The sequence below is a fragment of the Haliotis cracherodii genome, unplaced genomic scaffold (assembly GCF_022045235.1).
Source record: "Haliotis cracherodii isolate W230 unplaced genomic scaffold, xgHalCrac1.p SCAF_24, whole genome shotgun sequence".
NCBI classification, from domain to species: Eukaryota; Metazoa; Mollusca; class Gastropoda; order Lepetellida; family Haliotidae; genus Haliotis; species Haliotis cracherodii.
Genome location: NW_027266280.1, coordinates 2,662,015 through 2,682,251, shown reverse-complemented (window position 1 = coordinate 2,682,251; position 20,237 = coordinate 2,662,015). Strand labels below are relative to the sequence as shown.

The 20,237-nt window shown below is 39.1% G+C and overlaps 1 protein-coding gene across 5 annotated transcripts in view; it reads right to left on the bottom strand.

Annotated features, from left to right (window-relative positions):
- LOC139472279 (helicase domino-like) overlaps positions 1-20,237 on the bottom strand; it is an 81,161-nt gene that overhangs the window by 42,945 nt on the left and 17,979 nt on the right. For all 5 annotated transcript variants that reach the window (XM_071254704.1, XM_071254699.1, XM_071254700.1 and 2 more), the window contains 10 exons: positions 15,163-15,242; positions 14,895-15,050; positions 12,314-12,437; positions 11,329-11,442; positions 10,230-10,375; positions 9,193-9,291; positions 8,428-8,605; positions 8,026-8,162; positions 6,226-6,336; positions 4,828-5,079 (listed from right to left, as the gene is read on the bottom strand). In XM_071254704.1, the coding sequence (XP_071110805.1) occupies positions 4,828-5,079; positions 6,226-6,336; positions 8,026-8,162; positions 8,428-8,605; positions 9,193-9,291; positions 10,230-10,375; positions 11,329-11,442; positions 12,314-12,437; positions 14,895-15,050; positions 15,163-15,242 (1,397 nt within the window). The remainder of the gene's footprint in view (positions 1-4,827; positions 5,080-6,225; positions 6,337-8,025; positions 8,163-8,427; positions 8,606-9,192; positions 9,292-10,229; positions 10,376-11,328; positions 11,443-12,313; positions 12,438-14,894; positions 15,051-15,162; positions 15,243-20,237) is intronic.

The following is a 20,237-nucleotide window of genomic DNA, read 5'->3' as shown; positions in this document are numbered from 1 at the left end:
ACCAATGCACAAATGCATGACACATTTTCATAGCCTCAAAAGGATAAATCATATTAAATTTCAATCCATTTATGAAAGGAGAACTGTGCTTTCGATAGAAACTTGTCTACAGTTGCAAGGCTCAAGATTAGGTTGTCATAATTAGAACTGATATTTAAATCTGTCATGTCAATAACCACTGTCATTCTATATCTTACACGCCCACACTCGTTACAATACCTAAACAATTTCAGTGTTTCAGACAAGGTGTCCAACCACTCATATCGTGTGATCAGGGCATAGGTATCTGATGGCCTTACTCTTCGAGATCAGTAGCAACTTGTCTTGCAAGATTGTCAGACAAGTGAATCCTTTTAAGGTCTCGAAATCACAACAAAAGGCACATACAAATGCCCTTATAAAATTATTATTTTTTTAAATCTAAAAGATTTATTCAGGTGTCTGTCCCACTTTGTGTCCATGCTTAATCAGTTATAAAAATGCAAGTTGGACATTGTTTTGAATGTGCACAAAGTTTCAAATATGTAGGAAAGATGCAATATTTGTTCACATTGAAAAGATTTTCAGGTCACCTAACTTGAACTAAGCTTTGGGTATGTTGTGCAATATTGTTTGAGCAAGACGGCATCACATCGATGCATCGAGCTAACCCAAAAAGTAGTTCCGTCAATCGGATATCAACTTTATCGGCTAATCGCATTGATAATACTATTCAGTATATGGCAGAAATTGTTCTATCCTCAAGTCTCTTCCCAACAATGACATACTGTCTCGTAAGGACTTGGTAGATGCACAAGAAGCTATTAAATGTAATTGTTAATGTTGTCTATGACAGGCATCGCATGCAGGGATTATTACTGCATACAAGTTTTAAACAGACTGGTTTCTCTATCCCAGTTTAGAAGTCCACATATGACAATAGGATGCCACTGTGGTTTGTGAGCTTAGGGAAAATTGATTATGCAGCAAGAAAATGCTTACATCAATTTGAAGAGTTTGTGTCATCAGCTTCTGAGCCAACGAGTCACCATTAGTCTTTCTGTATGGTTTCTGTAGATCTTAGTGTTAATATATCGACTATTATTAGCTATCAAAATAAAATGGGAAGAAATTTTACACAAATCTATGGCTAAAATCAGAGACAGAATGTAAGCTTAACTACGGGAAATAATTGTATTGAGACCTATCACTAGGCATTATACTTTCTGCTTCACAGAACTGTTCAGTAATATTTAGAGCAAACTACCCAGTAAGTCACACTGTAAACATTCTTGTCAGGTTTCAATATTGATGTCAGGGCAGCGGTAGAAATTGGCACTAGTCCTGTAGTCCTTGCCAAGCTGCTTAATAGTAAAGGTATCATAAGAACCTGTGGAAATTGGCCATTTTTAAGGGATTTGCTATATGTTATCATTATAAGGACTAATGGACTAAATCTACTGTTTCAGAGCAAAACAAAGCCATTTTTCACACAAGTTTATCAACCCATCTTAATCTCTCAGCTCTTATGTTAATTGTCTCTTATCACTTAGCTGTAACAGTGTAATTCAGGTCTTTCTGTGCCATATTCTTTTCCATAAAACATTCCTACTTTCACTTTTGTGATCATTCATACTGAAGTCTAGATCTCAAGGCATACTCATTGAACATGTGTATGGGAATCCGAAAGCTATTATTTACTTAGCATAAAGAATAGTAAAACATATTGATCCATTGCCCAAGTTCATTTTATCATTCAGTGTTTCAGACAAGGTGTCCAACCACTCATATCGTGTGATCAGGGCATAGGTATCTGATGGCCTTACTCTTCGAGATCAGTAGCAACTTGTCTTGAAGGATTGTCAGACAAGTGAATCCTTTTATTGTCTCGAAATCAAAACAAAGGCACATACAACCACTTCACAAGAACAAAAGTGTCAAAATTATTCAGGTGTTTGTCCCACTTGCATCCACACTTAATCCAACATAAAAAACGCAAGTTGGAAATTGTTGTGAATGTGCAAATAGTTTCAAATACCTAGGAAAGATTCACTATTTGTTGACGCTGAATAGATTTTTCAGGTCACCAAACTAGAACTAAGCTTGGGAGGGTAGTGCAAGAGTGTTTGAGCAAGACGGCATCACATCGATGTAGAGAGCTTACCTAAAAGGTAGTTTCATCTAGCATAGCCAGGTGATATCACTGGCATATTTATCGGATATCAACTTTATCGGCTAATCGCATTGATAATACTATCCATTATATGACAGAAATTGTTCTATCCTCAAGTCTCTTCCTAACAATGACATACTGTCTGCATAAGGACTTGGTAGATGCACAGGAAGCTATTAAATGTAATTGTTAATGTTGTCTATGACAGGCATCGCATGCAGGGATTATTACTGCATACAAGTTTTAAACAGACTGTTTCCTCTATCCCAGTTATGAAGTCCACATATGACAATAGGATGCCACTGTGGTTTGTGAGCTTAGGGAAAATTGATTATGCAGCAAAAAATGCTTACATCAATTTGAAGAGTTTGTGTCATCAGCTGAGCCAACGAGTCACCATTAGTCTCTCTGTATAGTTTCTGTAGGTCTTAGTGTTAGTATTCATTTGATCTCATGTTTACTTCTGTTTACTCATTATCACTAGAAGTCACGAGATTGAAAGCAAATGTATGGGGCATTAAACTTTCTGCATCACAGCAACAGGTGAGTAATATTTAGAGCAAACTACCCAGTAAGTCACACTGTAAACATTCTTGTCAGGTTTCAATATTGATGTCAGGGCAGCGGTAGAAATTGGCACTAGTCCTGTAGTCCTTGCCAAGCTGCTTAATAGTAAAGGTATCATAAGAACCTGTGGAAATTGGCCATTTTTAAGGGGTTTGCTATAAGTTATCATTATAAGGACTAATGGACTAAAATCTAATGCTTCAGATCATAACAAAGCCATTCTTCACACAAGTTTATCAACCCATCTTAATCTCTCAGCTCTTATGTTAATTGTCTCTTATCACTTAGCTGTAACAGTGTAAATTCAGGTCTTTCTGTGCCATATTCTTCTCCATAAAACATTCCTACTTTCACTTTTGTGATCATTGAGACTGAAGTCTAGATCTCAAGGCATACTCATTGAACATTTGTATGGGAATCCGAAAGCTATTATTTACTTAGCATAAAGAATAGTAAAACATATTGATCCATTGCCCAAGTTCATTTTATCATTCAGTGTTTCAGACAAGGTGTCCAACCACTCATATCGTGTGATCAGGGCATAGGTATCTGATGGCCTTACTCTTCGAGATCAGTAGCAACTTGTCTTGCAAGATTGTCAGACAAGTGAATCCTTTTAATGTCTCGAAATCAAAACAAAGGCACATACAACCACTTTACAAGAACAAAAGTGTCAAAATTATTCAGGTGTCTGTCCCACTTGTGTCCACACTTAATCCAACATAAAAAATGCAAGTTGGAAATTGTTGTGAATGTGCAAATAGTTTCAAATAGTTTCTATTTGTTGACCCTGAATAGATTTTTCAGGTCACCAAACTAGAACTAAGCTTGGGAGGGTAGTGCAAGAGTGTTTGAGCAAGACAGCATCACATCGATGTAGAGAGCTTACCTAAAAGGTAGTTTCATCTAGCATAGCCAGGTGATATCACTGGCATATTTATCGGATATCAACTTTATCGGCTTATCGCATTGATAATACTATCCATTATATGACAGAAATTGTTCTATCCTCAAGTCTCTTCCTAACAATGACATACTGTCTGCGTAAGGACTTGGTAGATGCACAGGAAGCTATTAAATGTAATTGTTAATGTTGTCTATGACAGGCATCGCATGCAGGGATTATTACTGCATACAAGTTTTAAACAGACTGTTTCCTCTATCCCAGTTATGAAGTCCACATATGACAATAGGATGCCACTGTGGTTTGTGAGCTTAGGGAAAATTGATTATGCAGCAAAAAATGCTTACATCAATTTGAAGAGTTTGTGTCATCAGCTGAGCCAACGAGTCACCATTAGTCTTTCTGTATGGTTTCTGTAGGTCTTAGTGTTAGTATTCATTTGATCTCATGTTTACTTCTGTTTACTCATGATCACTAGAAGTCACGAGATTGAAAGCAATTGTATGGGGCATTAAACTTTCTGCATCACAGCAACAGGTGAGTAATATTTAGAGCAAACTAAGTCACACTGTAAACATTCTTGTTAGGTTTCAATATTGATGTCACGGCACAACTGAGTTATTCATTCCACAGGTTTATCACACATGAGTGTTGATTTCAAACGAGGTTTTGTCATTAAGCTAACACCACAGTTGGGGACATCAAGAATGGGCTCTACAGTGTTTCATGTATGAGTTTAACCATTGGGCCACCTGACCACCAATACATCAATACTGAGCATCTAAAGTAGTAATGTCAATGTAGCTCAACACAAGATTTTCATTCATGATAATGGTAAATATTGTCTGTGACAGGAATCATATGCAGGGATTATGACAGCATACGAGTTTTAAACAGACTGTTTTCTCTATCCCAGTTTTGAAGTCCGCATATGACAATAGTATGCCACAGTGGTTTGTGAGCTTAGGGATTCATTTTGTATTTGTTTTTGTGTTTCATTCCAGCTATATGACTGCAGCCTGTAAGAAATTGACCATACAATCGCGTTATTGATATAGTGAGCATCAACCCACGAGCATCAGGGTGCGATGACCAAGTCACTGAGCCTGATCACACGATCTATTAGGTTGCCTCTCACGATCACCACAGGATGCAGGGGACCTATTCTAACAGTGAACTTCCTTTGTAACTCTGCCATGCTTACCTTATGTAATCTCTTGACTAGACTCTCATTGTACTCCTGGCTGCCCTCCACCATCCCTGTGAGCGGGTTAGAGAACCATTCCTTGAACTCCTTGTGAGACTGGAACACGTGTGGCATGAGGAAGTGCATAAGAGACCACAGCTCCATCAAGCTGTTCTGTAGAGGGGTACCCGTCAGCAGCAGACGTCGCTGGCTGGAAAAGTTCAACAGCATCTGCCATCGCTGAGACTTGAAGTTCTTGATGTTTTGAGCCTGAAAATAACATTTAGTGTTATATCTGGTCGAATGAAAGGTTCAGCTTCATCCGGCTTACCCCAGAAATACATCTGTATTCCTAAGTCAACAATATCTCATCTGGATAATGGCACCAGAAGAAAATCTACCCGGCAACCTGTATAGGTCAATGCATACCATTCAGGTAAGACATGGTTTGTTTCTTTGTTGTTTAACAACGCACTCAGCAATATTCCAGCTATATGACGGCAGTCTGTAAACAAGCGAGTCAGGACCAGACAATCAAGTGATTGACATCATGCGCATCGATCCACGCAATTGGGATATGATGACAACCAAGTCAGTGAGCCTGACCAACAGATCCTGCTAGTCGCCTCTTAGGTAAGACATGGAGATTTTGTACATAATACTCAGTCATGTATGATATACATACCTTGAATCGGTTACTAAATGAGTTTCTGACAAGCCTTGTCTTGGCTTGCCCCAACGTCCCTTCAGGGATACCCAAACTATTGGCTTAATGAATGTTAAAACATTTGACATTTGAAAACACAACAATATGTTCTCTTGACTTGTTCACATTTATTTCTGGCCAGGGCTACAGATCAGGTACAATCCTTGCAACTGTCTTTGGTATTGGCCATATTGCTATGAGGATCTCATTAAATGAACTAATTTTCACAAAAGCAATTTTGTTGGTTAGAAATTATGAGTGAAAGTCCAGGGGTACTTAAGTGTCACAACTGTGATGTTAACAGGTACAGACAATACTGAAGGAACGCAAACCACAAGGACTCCCCTTAATTTCTGATGTTGAATTCTTATGTTTTCATGACATACCAATTATCAATATGCTAGCAATTATTAGTCTTGCATGGTCCGAATTCATACAGAACACAGTCAATGAAGACTTCAGAAACTTTTTTTCAATCACACAAGAGTGAGTGAGTGAGTATGGTTTTACGCTGCTTTTTGCAATATTCCACCAATATCACGCCGGGGGACACCAGAAATGGGCTTCACACATTGTACCCATATCGGGAATAGAACCCGGGTCTTCAGCGTGACGAGCGAACGCTTTAACCACTTGGCCGACTGCCCCCTAATCAAACAAGACCCCAAACCTAGAAAATCGAAGTGCTTCAGATGATTGTCACGTCTTACCTCATCCAGGATGAAGTACTTCCACTTCTTCCTCCTGAAGGCAGAGTGATCCTGCACCACCAGCTTGTAGGACGTGATACACACGTGAAAGGCATTGGTTTTGGTCCATCCCTAAAACAACGTCAACATGGTAATCAGTGGTAATCAGACTTGATCTGGTCAAAAACAGAGATGCAAGGCTTTGAAGTTCACCTGATTAGTTAAGAAATTTATTTTTACCAAATAGGCAAAAAAGAAGAAGAAATTTTCAATATGGACGCCATAGTGTGAATGCTTAAAATCAAATTGGAATTCTGAAGCACTTTTCAAAGACATCATAGCTGGTATCATTCTTATAAAGTCTCAATTCCATGTGCCTTGCAGTTTCAGAGCAGATGTTGGAAATGCAAAAGTTAACAATGGATGGACTGATGAAAAACACACGAAGGACATAAGCTCACTGGAGTTGGGTGAACGAAACTAATGTAACATGTATTAACATATATCATTGTCATTAGGCGATGTAACAAAGACAACTATTTGACAAAATTTTATCGCAATTTCACAACAGATAGTCACAGACATCAATCAGGCAAGCGAGTTTGTTCCGTAACTGTTTTAACTGTACAGAGAAGTCATCCCACTTCCATATCATGTAGCATTAGTTATTGTCCCGGGCACAAAAAAGCAACCAAGGACGCTGTACAAATGCATCGGTTTACCACCTTTTAATTGAAAGTAAACACATTGTCTACCTACAGAATGAGAAGTGGATCAGTCTAAGGTTTAATATATTCATAGAAATAACTATATTACTAAACAGAAGTCTAGGACTACCTTGCAGATTAACAACAGTGAAGGGAAAGAATTGGGTAGGCCTTAAATACCTAGATGCTCCTTCAACCAACAGAAGTTCACTTTCACATCACCATACATTATAAAATCCCCACCAAATAAATCATTTCCTCTTCAGATTCTTCCCTATTAGCCAAAAGCAAAGATCTGTTTGTTTGAGGCCACACTCGGCGATATTCCACCTACCGTATTCCGCGTAATAAGCGCCCAGGGCGCTCTCAAAATTAGAAACAGGGGGCTCTTATTAGAATATTATTATAGTGGGGGAAAAAACAGAGTTGAAAGATCGAAAATGGCATGGTTTAAGCTGACAGCCTGAATTAAATGTTTATATACGACAGATATACGTTTCCAGAATTTAATTGCCCATAATTGAGGGTGCATATTACACACGAGTGTGTATTATACACGAATAAATAGGTCTTGTGTACATTGTTCAATCGGAAGGGGTGCTAATTTGGATTGTTCACTTGCCAATATTTTAGCAAACATCGGCGTGGGCGCTTATTACGTCGAATACGGTATATGATGGTGGCCTGCAAATAATCAAGCCTGGTCCTGACAATCTACAGCATCACGTACAATGTGCCGCCATCAACCCGACTCCATGAAGTTGCTCTCACAACCAGCACCGACTGCTGGGGTTCAAGCCTGTCCTGACAATCTACAGCATCACGTACAATGTGCCGCCATCAACCCGACTCCATGAAGTTGCTCTCACAACCAGCACCGACTGCTGGGGTTCAAGCCTGTCCTGACAATCTACAGCATCACGTACAATGTGCCGCCATCAACCCGACTCCATGAAGTTGCTCTCACAACCAGCACAGACTGCTGGCGATCAAGCCTGACCTGCAATGCCCACTGGGTGCCCTTTGTCTCATATACAGCAATAAACAATCACTACTTCTACAATAACTGAAATGCCTCCAAGCAACACGCTAAAGAATTCATAGTTCCTCTTACCGTTCTCTTCTGCTTCCTCTCCTTCTGACTCCCATAATATGTGAGTATTTTGAAAGCAGGACACCATTTTTTAAACTCCATTTCCCAGTTCAGCATCACACTTGTTGGGACGACAATAAGGTGAGGGCCCCAGACACCTAAAAGGAAGGACACACAGACATCACTATCCCTTCTAAACACATGGTAAGATGAGGGCTGGGACGATACACCAACTGTGCGATCTAATATGTATCTTGATACCTTGTTCACAATCTGATATGTATCACGTCTTAATACAAAGACCAAAGAAAAAAAAACTTCGACATATCTGGATCATGTCACAATACGTGCTTGTTGATAGTTTGTATCAGAGTGTAACAATACTGTGCAGTCTTGCCCCTAAACAGTTCAAGGAATATCTACCTTTTTCACAGGCAAGATGGGCCAGCACCGCTATGGTCTGAATGGTTTTGCCAAGTCCCATTTCATCAGCAAGAATGCCATTAAGCTTCTTCTCATGCATGGTAGCCAGCCAGTCCAGGCCCACGTGTTGATACTCTCTCAACGTGTGTTTCAGGAGGAAGGGGACAGGCGTCCGAACCTGGAAAGGAGGTGGTGGATTTCCTGTTTAAGCATCTTCGACAGTCATATCATATCTCAATTCCATATAGATAAATCCCCTTTATCAAATCATTACTTTGTTAGGAGTCCATTTCATATGGCACGATACTGTTCAATAAAATTACTCTTCTGAGTGAGAGAAATTCTGGGCTCTATTATGAGACTGGAGTGACTGAGGTGGAGAGGCCACTTCTCAACCAAAGCAAGTGAATTTATCTGAATAGAATGGGTTGCAATATGGCTGAGATAATGTCGATGCGACGTTAAATTTTAACTCACTCACTCATAAAAAAATGGAGATACAATACACTGGAAAACTGAGGATGGCGAGTGAGAGATTATAGTCTTATCTGCAAATCTATTCCCTGTTTCAGACAAGGTGTCCAACCACTCATATCGTGTGATCAGGGCATAGGTATCTGATGGCTTTACTCTTCGAGATCAGTAGCAACTTGTCTTGCAAGATTGTCAGACAAGTGAATCCTTTTAAGGTCTCGATAAAATTTCACATCAAAATATCTTAAGGACAATGTAAGCTAAGTACTTTATCCTAGGCCGGATACTTACCTCTGTTGTCTCGAGAGTGTAGCCTTTAGGTTGCAGACTCTGGGCTTCGGCAGCTATGTCTGTTATTTCCTTCCCCGGGCCAGTTTCCCCATCTGTTTGCTGCAAGCATCACAACGTTGAAATATGAGTGAGAGAATTGGTATTGTTTTTACGATGCTTTTAACCATATTCCAGAAATATCATGGGAAGGGACACCAGAATACTCATGTCGGAATCGAACCCAGGTCTTCTGTATGATGAGTCAATGCTTTAACCACAAGGCTACCCAATGTCCCCCGTTTTAATAGGACAATTCCTTTTAGAAAGTGGCGACCTACCCCACTCAGCCCTTAAGGCTTTAACAAAAATGGAAAGTCTGAAAACTCAAAGTCCGAGATTTTTATGTTTCATTTTGCAGCCCGGGTAGGTTGCAATGTTACATTAATGTTGTCTGTGACAGGAATCATATGCAGGGATTATCACAGCATAAGAGTTTTAAACAGACTGTTTTCTCTATCCCAGTTTTGAAGTCCACATATGACAAGAGAATGTCACAGTGGTTTGTGAGCATAGGGAATAGGTAATCATTTATCCAAGAGACAATTTTCTAATATTTTTAAGTTATGAAGAGAAACTGAACGAAACATACTGTAGGTTACAACAAATCATCACTCAATAAAAGTCCATTTCATCAGTAAAATAAGATCACATCTCGCTTTCAAGAACACAACTGAAACTTTGCATGTTACAATATTAGCCTTGTGACCTAAAGGCGACATTACAGGGCAGGGTTCAAAATGAAGGGGGGTACTTGAGGTTTCATCTCATAGTACTAAAACCTTTTGACTTCTTTAATCTGTAACATTATGGCCATGACAAGGACCCACTGCTTAGTAGGTTCTATCTAATAATAATAATGCGGATACTCATATTGCACAACCTCCATACACTCGGTGCAACATTATTATCCCGGTCTTTGGATCAGCGTGTACTCAGGACACTCGCTGTGCACAGGACCACGTGCCACCACCTTTCATAAGCCCTCGTCGTGTCCTTACCTTGACAGGAGGCTTCTCGGCCTCTCCCTGAGGTTTGAGTAGGAACTCCAGACCCGTATCTTCCTGTGGCTGTTTTGATTCTTCTTCTTCTTCACTCTCCTCTTCTTCCTCCGTTGTTTCATCTTCGTCGCTCTGTGCTTCGATATCTGAAGATGTCATAGAAATGTCAAGCCGGTGAGCAATGTATTCATACATGACTAAAGTCATTGTACTTGGCAAGGTAAACATGCTGTCTCAAAACTACTCAACATAATCCAAAGAGAATTACAGAAGAGCAATGTTGATCTTTCTCTTTGGTCAGGTTTTAAAGGCACAATCTGTACAGAAAGACCTCGGTAACTGACCATACATCAGGGTTCGTAAAATCCACTTGTCCTCTAGTATTGACCAGTAGCAGTATTTGCAGGGTGAGAACAAGGTGAAAAAACGCTTGTCCTACCAGGTAAGTACATATTTCAGTGCTGTTAATTCATCTCTAATTGTTTTCATCAAAATAGGCAGGATAATTTCGAACCTAAAATACGTTATCTTATCTCATACATTCTCAGTAATGACAACGAAGTACATGTCGTCTATATCATAAATATACAGCATACTTGGCAACTGCTGTTGAAGAAATAAACAGTAAGCACGTTTGCGTAGCAATCCTCGAAAAGGGAGGTACTGTATTCGACGTAATAAGCGCCCATGGTGATATTTGCTAATATATCAGCTAGTAAACAATCCCAATTAGCACCCTTCCGATTGATTAATGTACACAAGACTTTTTTATTCGTGTATAATACTTGTGTGTTATATGCACACTTAATTACGGGCAATTAGATTCTGGAAAAATATATGTCGTGTATAATACGCACAGACTTTTCTTTTGTATCATTTCAGGCTGTAAGCATAAACCACAAATTTTACGATCTTTCACCTCTTTCAGCAAAATTATATTCTAGCCCCCTATTATAAATTTTGAGAGCACCCTGGGCGTTTATTACATCGAATACAGTAATTATTTTTATTACTGTATATTTATTGGTTTGTGGTAGACTGAGCTGAAAAAGCAAATTACTTCAGTTTGGCTTACAAGTTACAGGTAAAATCAACATACCATCATCTGAATCATCTTCAGACGTCTCTCCTTCTGAACTTTCTTCTGGCACATCAAAGTCACTATCATATGCACCTGCATATTTATTCACCAGCTCTTCCATGGACATCTCACCTGAAACAACATTTATTCAAATGTTGAATATTTTGAAAACTGATACATGGTGAATGTTATGCTACACTCAATCTGTTTATTCCCCTCCTACAACAAGCCTAGGTTGCTGGGGACTATTCTAACTAGACAGCCCCACAGGATCAGAATAAATAAGATGGCATTCAACTAAGACCTCGAGTCTGATGTAGTTTGTCACAGGAGTCCAATGCATAAGAGTATATATAGAAGAGTTTTAAAACAGATATCACTCTAAGAGCTCCAGATAAGCTGCGTATCGGAGTAAAATACGTCTCAGAAATGCAAATATACGCAGTAAATAAAATCCAAGCGTTTCAAATACGCAACGAATATTACAGGAAGGCTACAAAAATAAATCTTGTGCGTATAATCAAAATATTGTGAAGTTACCCTGCGTATTCGATTAGCGAATCAGCAACTTATTATGAAATCATAAACGGGCATTCCGTCAACCTTGCCAAACTCCACGATGACAGTTACATCATAATCATTTGCCATCACACTTTCTTGTGGAAGTATCGTGGTATTTTTGAGTCTTATAAAGCTCTCTAACCCACATGACACCAGTTTGCAGGGACTAGATGAATAGTGTTGTTAAATATTTTACTTAAATACCCACATGTGTAAAAACTAGTGGGTAACACAAATTTCTATACCCAGATAGAATTACTGATACCCAATGATTTTAAAATGCATTGGTAAAATACCCACAACACCAAAATCTTATCTGGAGCTCTGCACTCTATCCCTAGAATATTGTTCCACTCATGACAACTGCTATCATCATGGTTGTGGGCTAAGGGAAGGTTGGTCCAGGAATTAAGTCTTCAGCCATATATTCAGTCATAATCACCTTCAGCTTCTAAATCATCAAGTTCCCGCTTGTAATCTTTCTTCTTTTCATGTTTTTCCTGTTCTTCTATTGTTTCTTCTAAATCCCCTTCATCTTCACTTGCTGTGAACTCTTCATCACTTCCCTGAAAACAAATACCAAAATATATATCACATATTAGTTGGTTGGTTTGTTGTTTAACGCCGTACATATAGAAGAGTTTTAAAACAGACATCACTCTATCCCTGGAATATTGTTCCACTCATGACAACTGCTATCATCATGGTTGTGGGCTAAGGGAAGGCACTCAGCAATATTCCAGCTATATGACGCCGGTCTGTCAATAATCGAGTCTGGACCAGACAATCCAGTGATTAATATCATGAGCATCGATCCACTCAATTGGGATCGATGACATGCATCAACCAAGTCAGTGAGTCTGACCACCCAATCCCGTTAGTGGCCTTTTATGGCAAGCATGGGTTGCTGAAGACATTTTCTAGCCCAGAATCTTCACGGGTAAACATATTAGCCGCTGTCAAATAAATGGTACAGTACATTAAAATAATGAACTAAACACATCAGTTCATGGCGTTTGGTTCGTATTTAGACACAAGTTTCAATGTTACTGTCCAAGAAATCAATTTTGGCTTTCATCATGTTTCATTCAATGTCAGATATGATCATGAAACCCTTCAATTATACAATTAGTTTCAAGCTCTGTTCCCATATATTCCGGAGTGGCAGCTGGTGAATCACAAAGTGAGTATGGTTTTATACCACTTTTAGCATATATTTCAGTAATATCACAGCAGGGGACACCAAAACTGATCTTCACATATTGTACCCATGTTGCACAAATAGCATGGAAGAACTGAACAAAATAAAACTTAACTTTCTGACACCGAACAGATCAAGTACATTTTTCTATCGGGCTGAACTAGGCAGAAGGGTTAGTGGGCCTGTGTTTGTTACCTTGATCACTTAATTGTGGTCACACATGAACTGTCAGTTGAAAATGGAAATGTGTTTCAAAATCACTCCAGATAATTCAGATTGAATTACAATAGAACAATGTTGAAGTTTCTCTTTGGTCAGGTTTTAAAGGTACAGTCTGTACAGAGAGACCTCGGTAACTGACCATTTGTCCACATATTTAGACAAACTACTCATTGCGGCATGGCAAAAATACTGTCAGAACTTTATCTTCTCACCCACCTGAGGTAGTACTCTCAACGTGTATGGTTTAATCAACCCTTAACGTGAACTGATCAAAGATGTGTTTGTAAACATTGTCACCTTGGACTTTTGGGATGTTTTATTTTCTAAAGGTCCTTTCACCATGAGTGAATGAGCTTTAAGCAATATTCCAGCAATATCACGGCGAGGGGACACCAGAAATGGGCTTCACACATTGTACCCATGTTGGGAACTGAACCTGTGTCTTCGGCGTGACGAGCGAACGCTTTAACCATTGGGCTACCCGACCGCCCCCTTTCACCATGAGCTAGATAAGAAGCAGCTGTAATGTAGAAGTTTGCAGCCTTCGTTTTCATTAACAACACCATTTAATTTGTGAACCCCTGGCTTACTGCTGTTATTGTACTGTAATCGTACACTTAGCATATCTGTATATACACATTACATTTAATCACCTTAATGTATTTATAGATAACTTCAGGGAGGGAACATTTATGATTGGCTTCATATAAGATGCACCTTCACAGACAACATCAAAGTGTGCGCCATTCCAGGACCAGGTCCATTTTATCTGTGTGTATACGATTGTGACAGTCCCTGGTATACCGGAGTGGCAGCTGGTTTAAGTTTTGGTTGGTTGGTTAGTTGTTTTACGCCGCACTCAGCAATATTTCAGCAATATGACAGCGGTCTGTAAATAATCGAGTCAGGACCAGACAATCCAGTGATTGACATCATGAACATCGATCCACGCAGTTGGGATCGATGACATGCATCAACCAAGTCGGCGAGCCTGACCACCCAATCCCGTTAGTCGCCTTTTACAACAAGCATAGTCGCCTTTTACGGCAAGCATGGGTTGCTGAAGACCTATTCTACCCCGGAATCTTCACAGGTCAGCTGCTGGTTTAAGTGGCAAGTACTCGCTACTGTGTGTGGTGAATCACAAATAACATGGAATAAATGAACAAAACCAGCCTTGACACTTTTTCAATGAGCAGGTACAATATACTTTTCTAGGGGGCTGATCAAGGCAGAAGGCATAGTAGGACTGTGTTTGTTGCCTTGGTTACCTTGATTACCATGGTTACCTTCACGGAAACTGTCAGTTGACTTTGCACATGTTTCAAAATCACTCCAGATAATTCAGATTGAATTACAATAGAACAATGTTGATGTTTCTCTTTGGTCAGGTTTTAAAGGCACAGTCTGTACAGAGAGACCTCGGTAACTGACCATATGTCCACATAATTAGACAAACTACTCATTGCGGCATGGCAAAAAAACTGTCAGAACTTTATCTTCTCCCCAACCTGAGGTACTGCTCCCAACGTGTATGGTTTAATCAACCCTTTCTCAACCTTAACTGATCAAGGAGTGTTTGTAAATATTGTCAATATACCTTTGATTCTTTGGACTTTTGGGGAGTTTCATTTTCTGTTTCATCTTGTATGCTTGCTGGCTTTTCCAATACCTCCTGAGGTAATGATTTAATAAGTTCTTCTAAAGGAAGTTCACTTTCCTTCTGCAATTCTTCTAATTCTTTCATTTCTGCTTCCTGGAATGAAGAAGGACAAGTAAATTAGTATCAATTGATGCCTGATTATTCTTAACGGCATATTAGCCTATGAAGAGTTATTCAAATCATGATCAAGGAAATGTGTACCAACCTCATCAATCCCTGCTTCATTTTCTTCTTTCTCAATTGTTTCTTCATCATCACTAGCCGTTCCCTGCGGTTCGAACTCCACTGGAAAAGAATAAGGATATTTATTGTATGCTTGTTATCTCAGTCTACAGTGACACCCTGCTGATCCTGAGGAACTACTTTGTGGAGGCTTACTGATAAGAACAAGGTAAACAAGAAAGGTGTTAGGATGTTATAACTTCCCATCAGAAACATGTATCATGAACTATTTTGACTTGACCACATCTGGTGACAATTGATCTCACATAAGCGCAAAGCAATAACACTTAAGAACAGAAAGTCCCATTCCTCTAGCTACCTGTATAATAATTTCAAAAGCACTTCCTGTTAAATGAATGTCAATCTCAGCCATGAAGTGCCTACAGTTCATGTACATAAAGTTTCATCAAATTCCAATCAAAATGCTCATGATATAGCGCATACACAAGCTTTTGGGATGTCTATGTCCTGAGTGACCTTGACCTTTAACATGTCCAACATAATCCAATCATGTTCAAAAGAAATTCCCCTGGGACATACAGGACAGCAGGTATGAAGTATAAACACAAAGTTAAGAAAATAATAAATAATAATTTAGAGTAGACCAATAACACCTTTAAACAATCCATTTATACAGATATTTGGTAATCCAGAAGATTTCACTGGAAACAGTACTGGCCAGAAAAACAGGTTTTTACTGTATATAATTTCATTGATCAGGTTCATTGTTCCAGACAATGTGTTCAACCACTCATACCATGTGATCAGGTATACAATCTGATTTTCGTACTCTTCGAGATCAGTAGCAACATGTCTGCCAATATTGTTAATAGACAATTGAATCCTCTTAATATCTCGGCATTTATTCAACAATAGAATGCTACAGGGATTCATCTACACTTGCTCAGCAGACTATACTTTGCTCAGAAACTGCAGCAAGTATCAGTAAAATTCCCAAATGGGAATCACTAATTTCCCAAATCATGTTATATGTCATAACTACTGTTATGTACAGCTAATGTTGTATTTCACTAATTGAAGCACAATAGTGATTTTCCCGCTCTTAGTTTGGGATTCTGGACAGCAATAGAAATTTACACTAGTCCCACTGTCCTTGACAAACTGCGCAATAGTTAAGGTATCATAAGGACTAGTAGAAATTTGCCATTTTTAAGGGTTTTCCTATGTTATCAATTTAAGGACTAGTGGACTAAAAAGGTTAAGCCCCTGTGTTAGGAGTTCATATGGACATCTACAATACTACAGAACAGTGAGTGAGTGAGTGAGTGAGTGAGTGAGTGAGTGAGTGAGTGAGTGAGTGAGTGAGTGAGTGAGTGAGTGAGAGAGAGAGAGAGAGAGAGAGAGAGATGGGTCAAAAGCTGCTTTGAACAGTATTCCAGATATATCAAGGGATGCAACATGATTCTGAGGGATGATTCTGAACAGCGAATCACAGCGCCTTAGATGAGATGCCACCTGTGCCCCTACTATTGAATAGGGACATAGGGATATCACCATAAACTGTGATACTCTGCATGGTTATATCATGAACATAAATCAGTTGGCTAATCCAGAACTACGGTTGATGTTATTTGAATGGACGAAACAATTAATGTTTATACAGCAGCATTAGAAATTGGCACTAGTCCTGTAGTCCTTTCCAAACTGCTCAATAGTTAAGGCATCATAAGGACTAGTAGAAATTTGCCATTTTAAGGGTTTTGCTATATGTTATCATTGTAAGGGCTAGTGGACTAAAACTGTTAGTTTCTACTGCTGTACAGCCATGTTCAAATGTGTATCAGAGCCATGGTCTAGTGGTAGAAAAATCTAGCTCTTGATGAATAGGGAGTATACCCCAATATTTTGGAAGCAGGAAATTTGTGATTTTTCTAAACTTTGGTGTGAATCTCAAAAACAAAAACATACAGAATTATATAAAAATTAATTTCCTCATGGATAGAGGGTTGTTAACAGATACCTTGTAATACTAATATACCCTGTAATAGTGACTTGGCAAACAAATACTGTATCAGACAACTACTTATCTAATCACCATCAACAGTGACAAGAAACATCAACATCTGAGTCTATGTTCGAGATCTTTAGCACTACATGTGTCATTGTAGACAAAATAGTGACTTCAGTCTCGGTCTTATACAAAAAAACAGGGACACAGTAATCCTTGATTGGTTGTGCAAACAGTATATGATAATTTCACACATTTTACATGATATTTTGTTTGTTTAGCGCTGCACTCGGCAATTTTCCAGCTATATGACGGCAGTCTGTAAATAATCGAGTCTGGACCAGACAATCCATTGATTGCCATCATGAGCATCGATCCACGCAATTGGGATACAATGACATGCATCAAGCAAGTCCGATCACGTGATCCCGTTAGTGGTCTCTTACGACAAACATGGGTTGCTGAAGATGTATTTTAACCCGGACCTTCTAAGGTTTTTTGCATGATATATGAAATATAATCCATGACTGTCTCGTCAACACAAGGAGTCTCTTTCCCCTTTGTATGACTGAAGTGCATAAAAAAGTATATATGTTAACGATACTCCCTAGTTGGTGTAGGTTTGCATACTTAAAGAGCTAAGTTTCAGAGATACTTTTGTACTAACAGCTTAATTTTGCAACAAAGACAGCGCACAACTGTATCAGATGACTACTTAGACAAAAACTTAAAACAGAACTGGAAGCTGCATTGCAGGAAGACAAAAACCAATAAGGGATGACAGTTGTAGGTACTCCATTCTCTTTTCAAAACGTACACAGCAACTGAATTCTTTCAGTTTTATCAACAGGAAAAATAGTTGTATCAGACGACTACTGTTCTAATCACCTTCGACAGTGACAAGAAACATCAACATCTGAGTCTATGTTCGAGATCTTTAGCACTACATGTGTCATTGTAGACAAAATAGTGACTTCAGTCTCGTTGACAAGCATTCACACATCTGATGTACCCAATAAATAATAATACATGATTATCTGCGCTCCGCTTTAGACCCATGTGTTGACACATGCCTATTAAAGCACTTACACCATTATAACCACGGTCAATGGAGCAGTATGCATTCGATTAAATTTCTCAGCTCTCCTTGTATTACAACCCAAACCGCCTATGAGGTGCTAGTAGGTTAACAGTGAAACTAAATAAAATTTGATCCCTTGGAACTTGCGGGAATGTGGATGGATCGAGGGTCCACAAGGTACAAGTGAGTGAGTGAGTGAGTTTGGTTTTACGCCGCTTTTAGCAATATTCCAGCAATATCACGGCGGGGGACACCAGAAATGGGCTTCACTCATTGTACCCATGTCGGGAATCGAACCCGGGTCTTCGGCGTGACGAGCAAACGCTTTAACCACTAGGCTACCCGACCGCCCCCCACAAGGTACAAGTAACAAGTCACATATCCAAAACAAAAGTGTAACATGTAAGAAGATGTTGAAAAAATTCAGCGCTGTCCATAAATTGATAATGATAATGCAGGAAAATGAAAGGAAGGAAGGAAGTAAAGGCACCATTATTCTGTGACAATAATAACCCAGGCCAGTCATGTTTTGAAAATACATATAGCACATGAAATTTATAGTTTCAGATCTTATCAACTCCAGTGATAAGTGTTTCAGATGACTACTTATCTGATCACCATTGACAGTGACAAGAAACATCAACATCTGAGTCTATGTTCGAGATCTTTAGCACTACATGTGTCATTGTAGACAAAATAGTGACTTCAGTCTCGTTAGCCAAGTCACTCAACCAGGGCTAAAATGTCCTTAACCACAAATTGGAAAAACTGGTTTGTGAAGACAGTAAGAGCAATTCCTAATTTGGGACTGTTCCAATTTAGCACATGACAAAAACATTATGTGAGTGAGTATGGTTTTACGCTGCTTTTAGCAATATTCCAGCAATATCACGATGGGGGAACACCAGAAATGGGCTTCACACATTGTACCAATGTCAGGAATTGAACCCGGGTCTTCAGCGTGACGACAAAAAAAGATTATGAACAGTTTCAGCTGTCTTTGCTTACAGAGCAGGCACACAGTATTTAAAATTTAACAAATTGCCGGGCCGCCATCAGGACCCCGAGAATTTACAAGCTGCTGGCCTTACTAAACGCCTCAGGCCCTCCTTAAAAACAAGGCAGCTTATTGTCACAAACAAATCGGCACATAAATTTAATGAAGGTCAAAAGGACTAATACAAATCTGAAACTATAGGCCCGACACTCCACCTACCTGCCAGGGGCCAAATGGAAAGCGCTTATTTCGAACATTGGGCACACTAACACTATTTTCTCCCTTGTAAAAGTATCACTTGTGGGAAGTTGTTAAAAAAAAATATTAAGCGCTTTATTTAAACTGATAGAGCAAAGGTTGCACATACATGTGTGTGCGTGACCACTTCAATTATCTCCATAACAACCAGTCATAAACTAAACATAATACAGTTTTAGTGCTGGAAATAACAGGTAGAAAGTAAGTTGACAGTAATCTATGCTATTGCAAAGTTTCAGATTCTATGAGCTCTTATTGTTGTATCAGACGACTACTGTTCTAATCACCATTGACAGTGGCAAGAAACATCAACATCTGAGTCTATGTTCGAGATCTTTAGCACTACATGTGTCATTGTAGACAAAATAGTGACTTCAGTCTCGTTGACTAAGTCATTCAACCAGGGCTAAAATGTCCTTAACCATAAACTGGAATAACTGGTATGTGAAGATAGTGAAAGCAATTCCTAATTTGGGACTGTTCCAATTTAGCACATGACAAAAACATTGTGAGAGAGCGAGTATGGTTTTAAGCTGCTTTTAGCAAAATTCCAGCAATATCACGATGGGGGACACCAGAAATGGGCTTCACACATTGTACGCATGTCGGGAATCAAACCCGGGTCTTCAGCGTGACGACAAAAAAGATAATGAACAGTTTCAACAATCAGCTGTATAGGCTTACAGAGCAGGCACACAGTATTTAAAATTTAACAAATTGCCGGGCCGCCATCAGGACCCTGAGAATTTATAA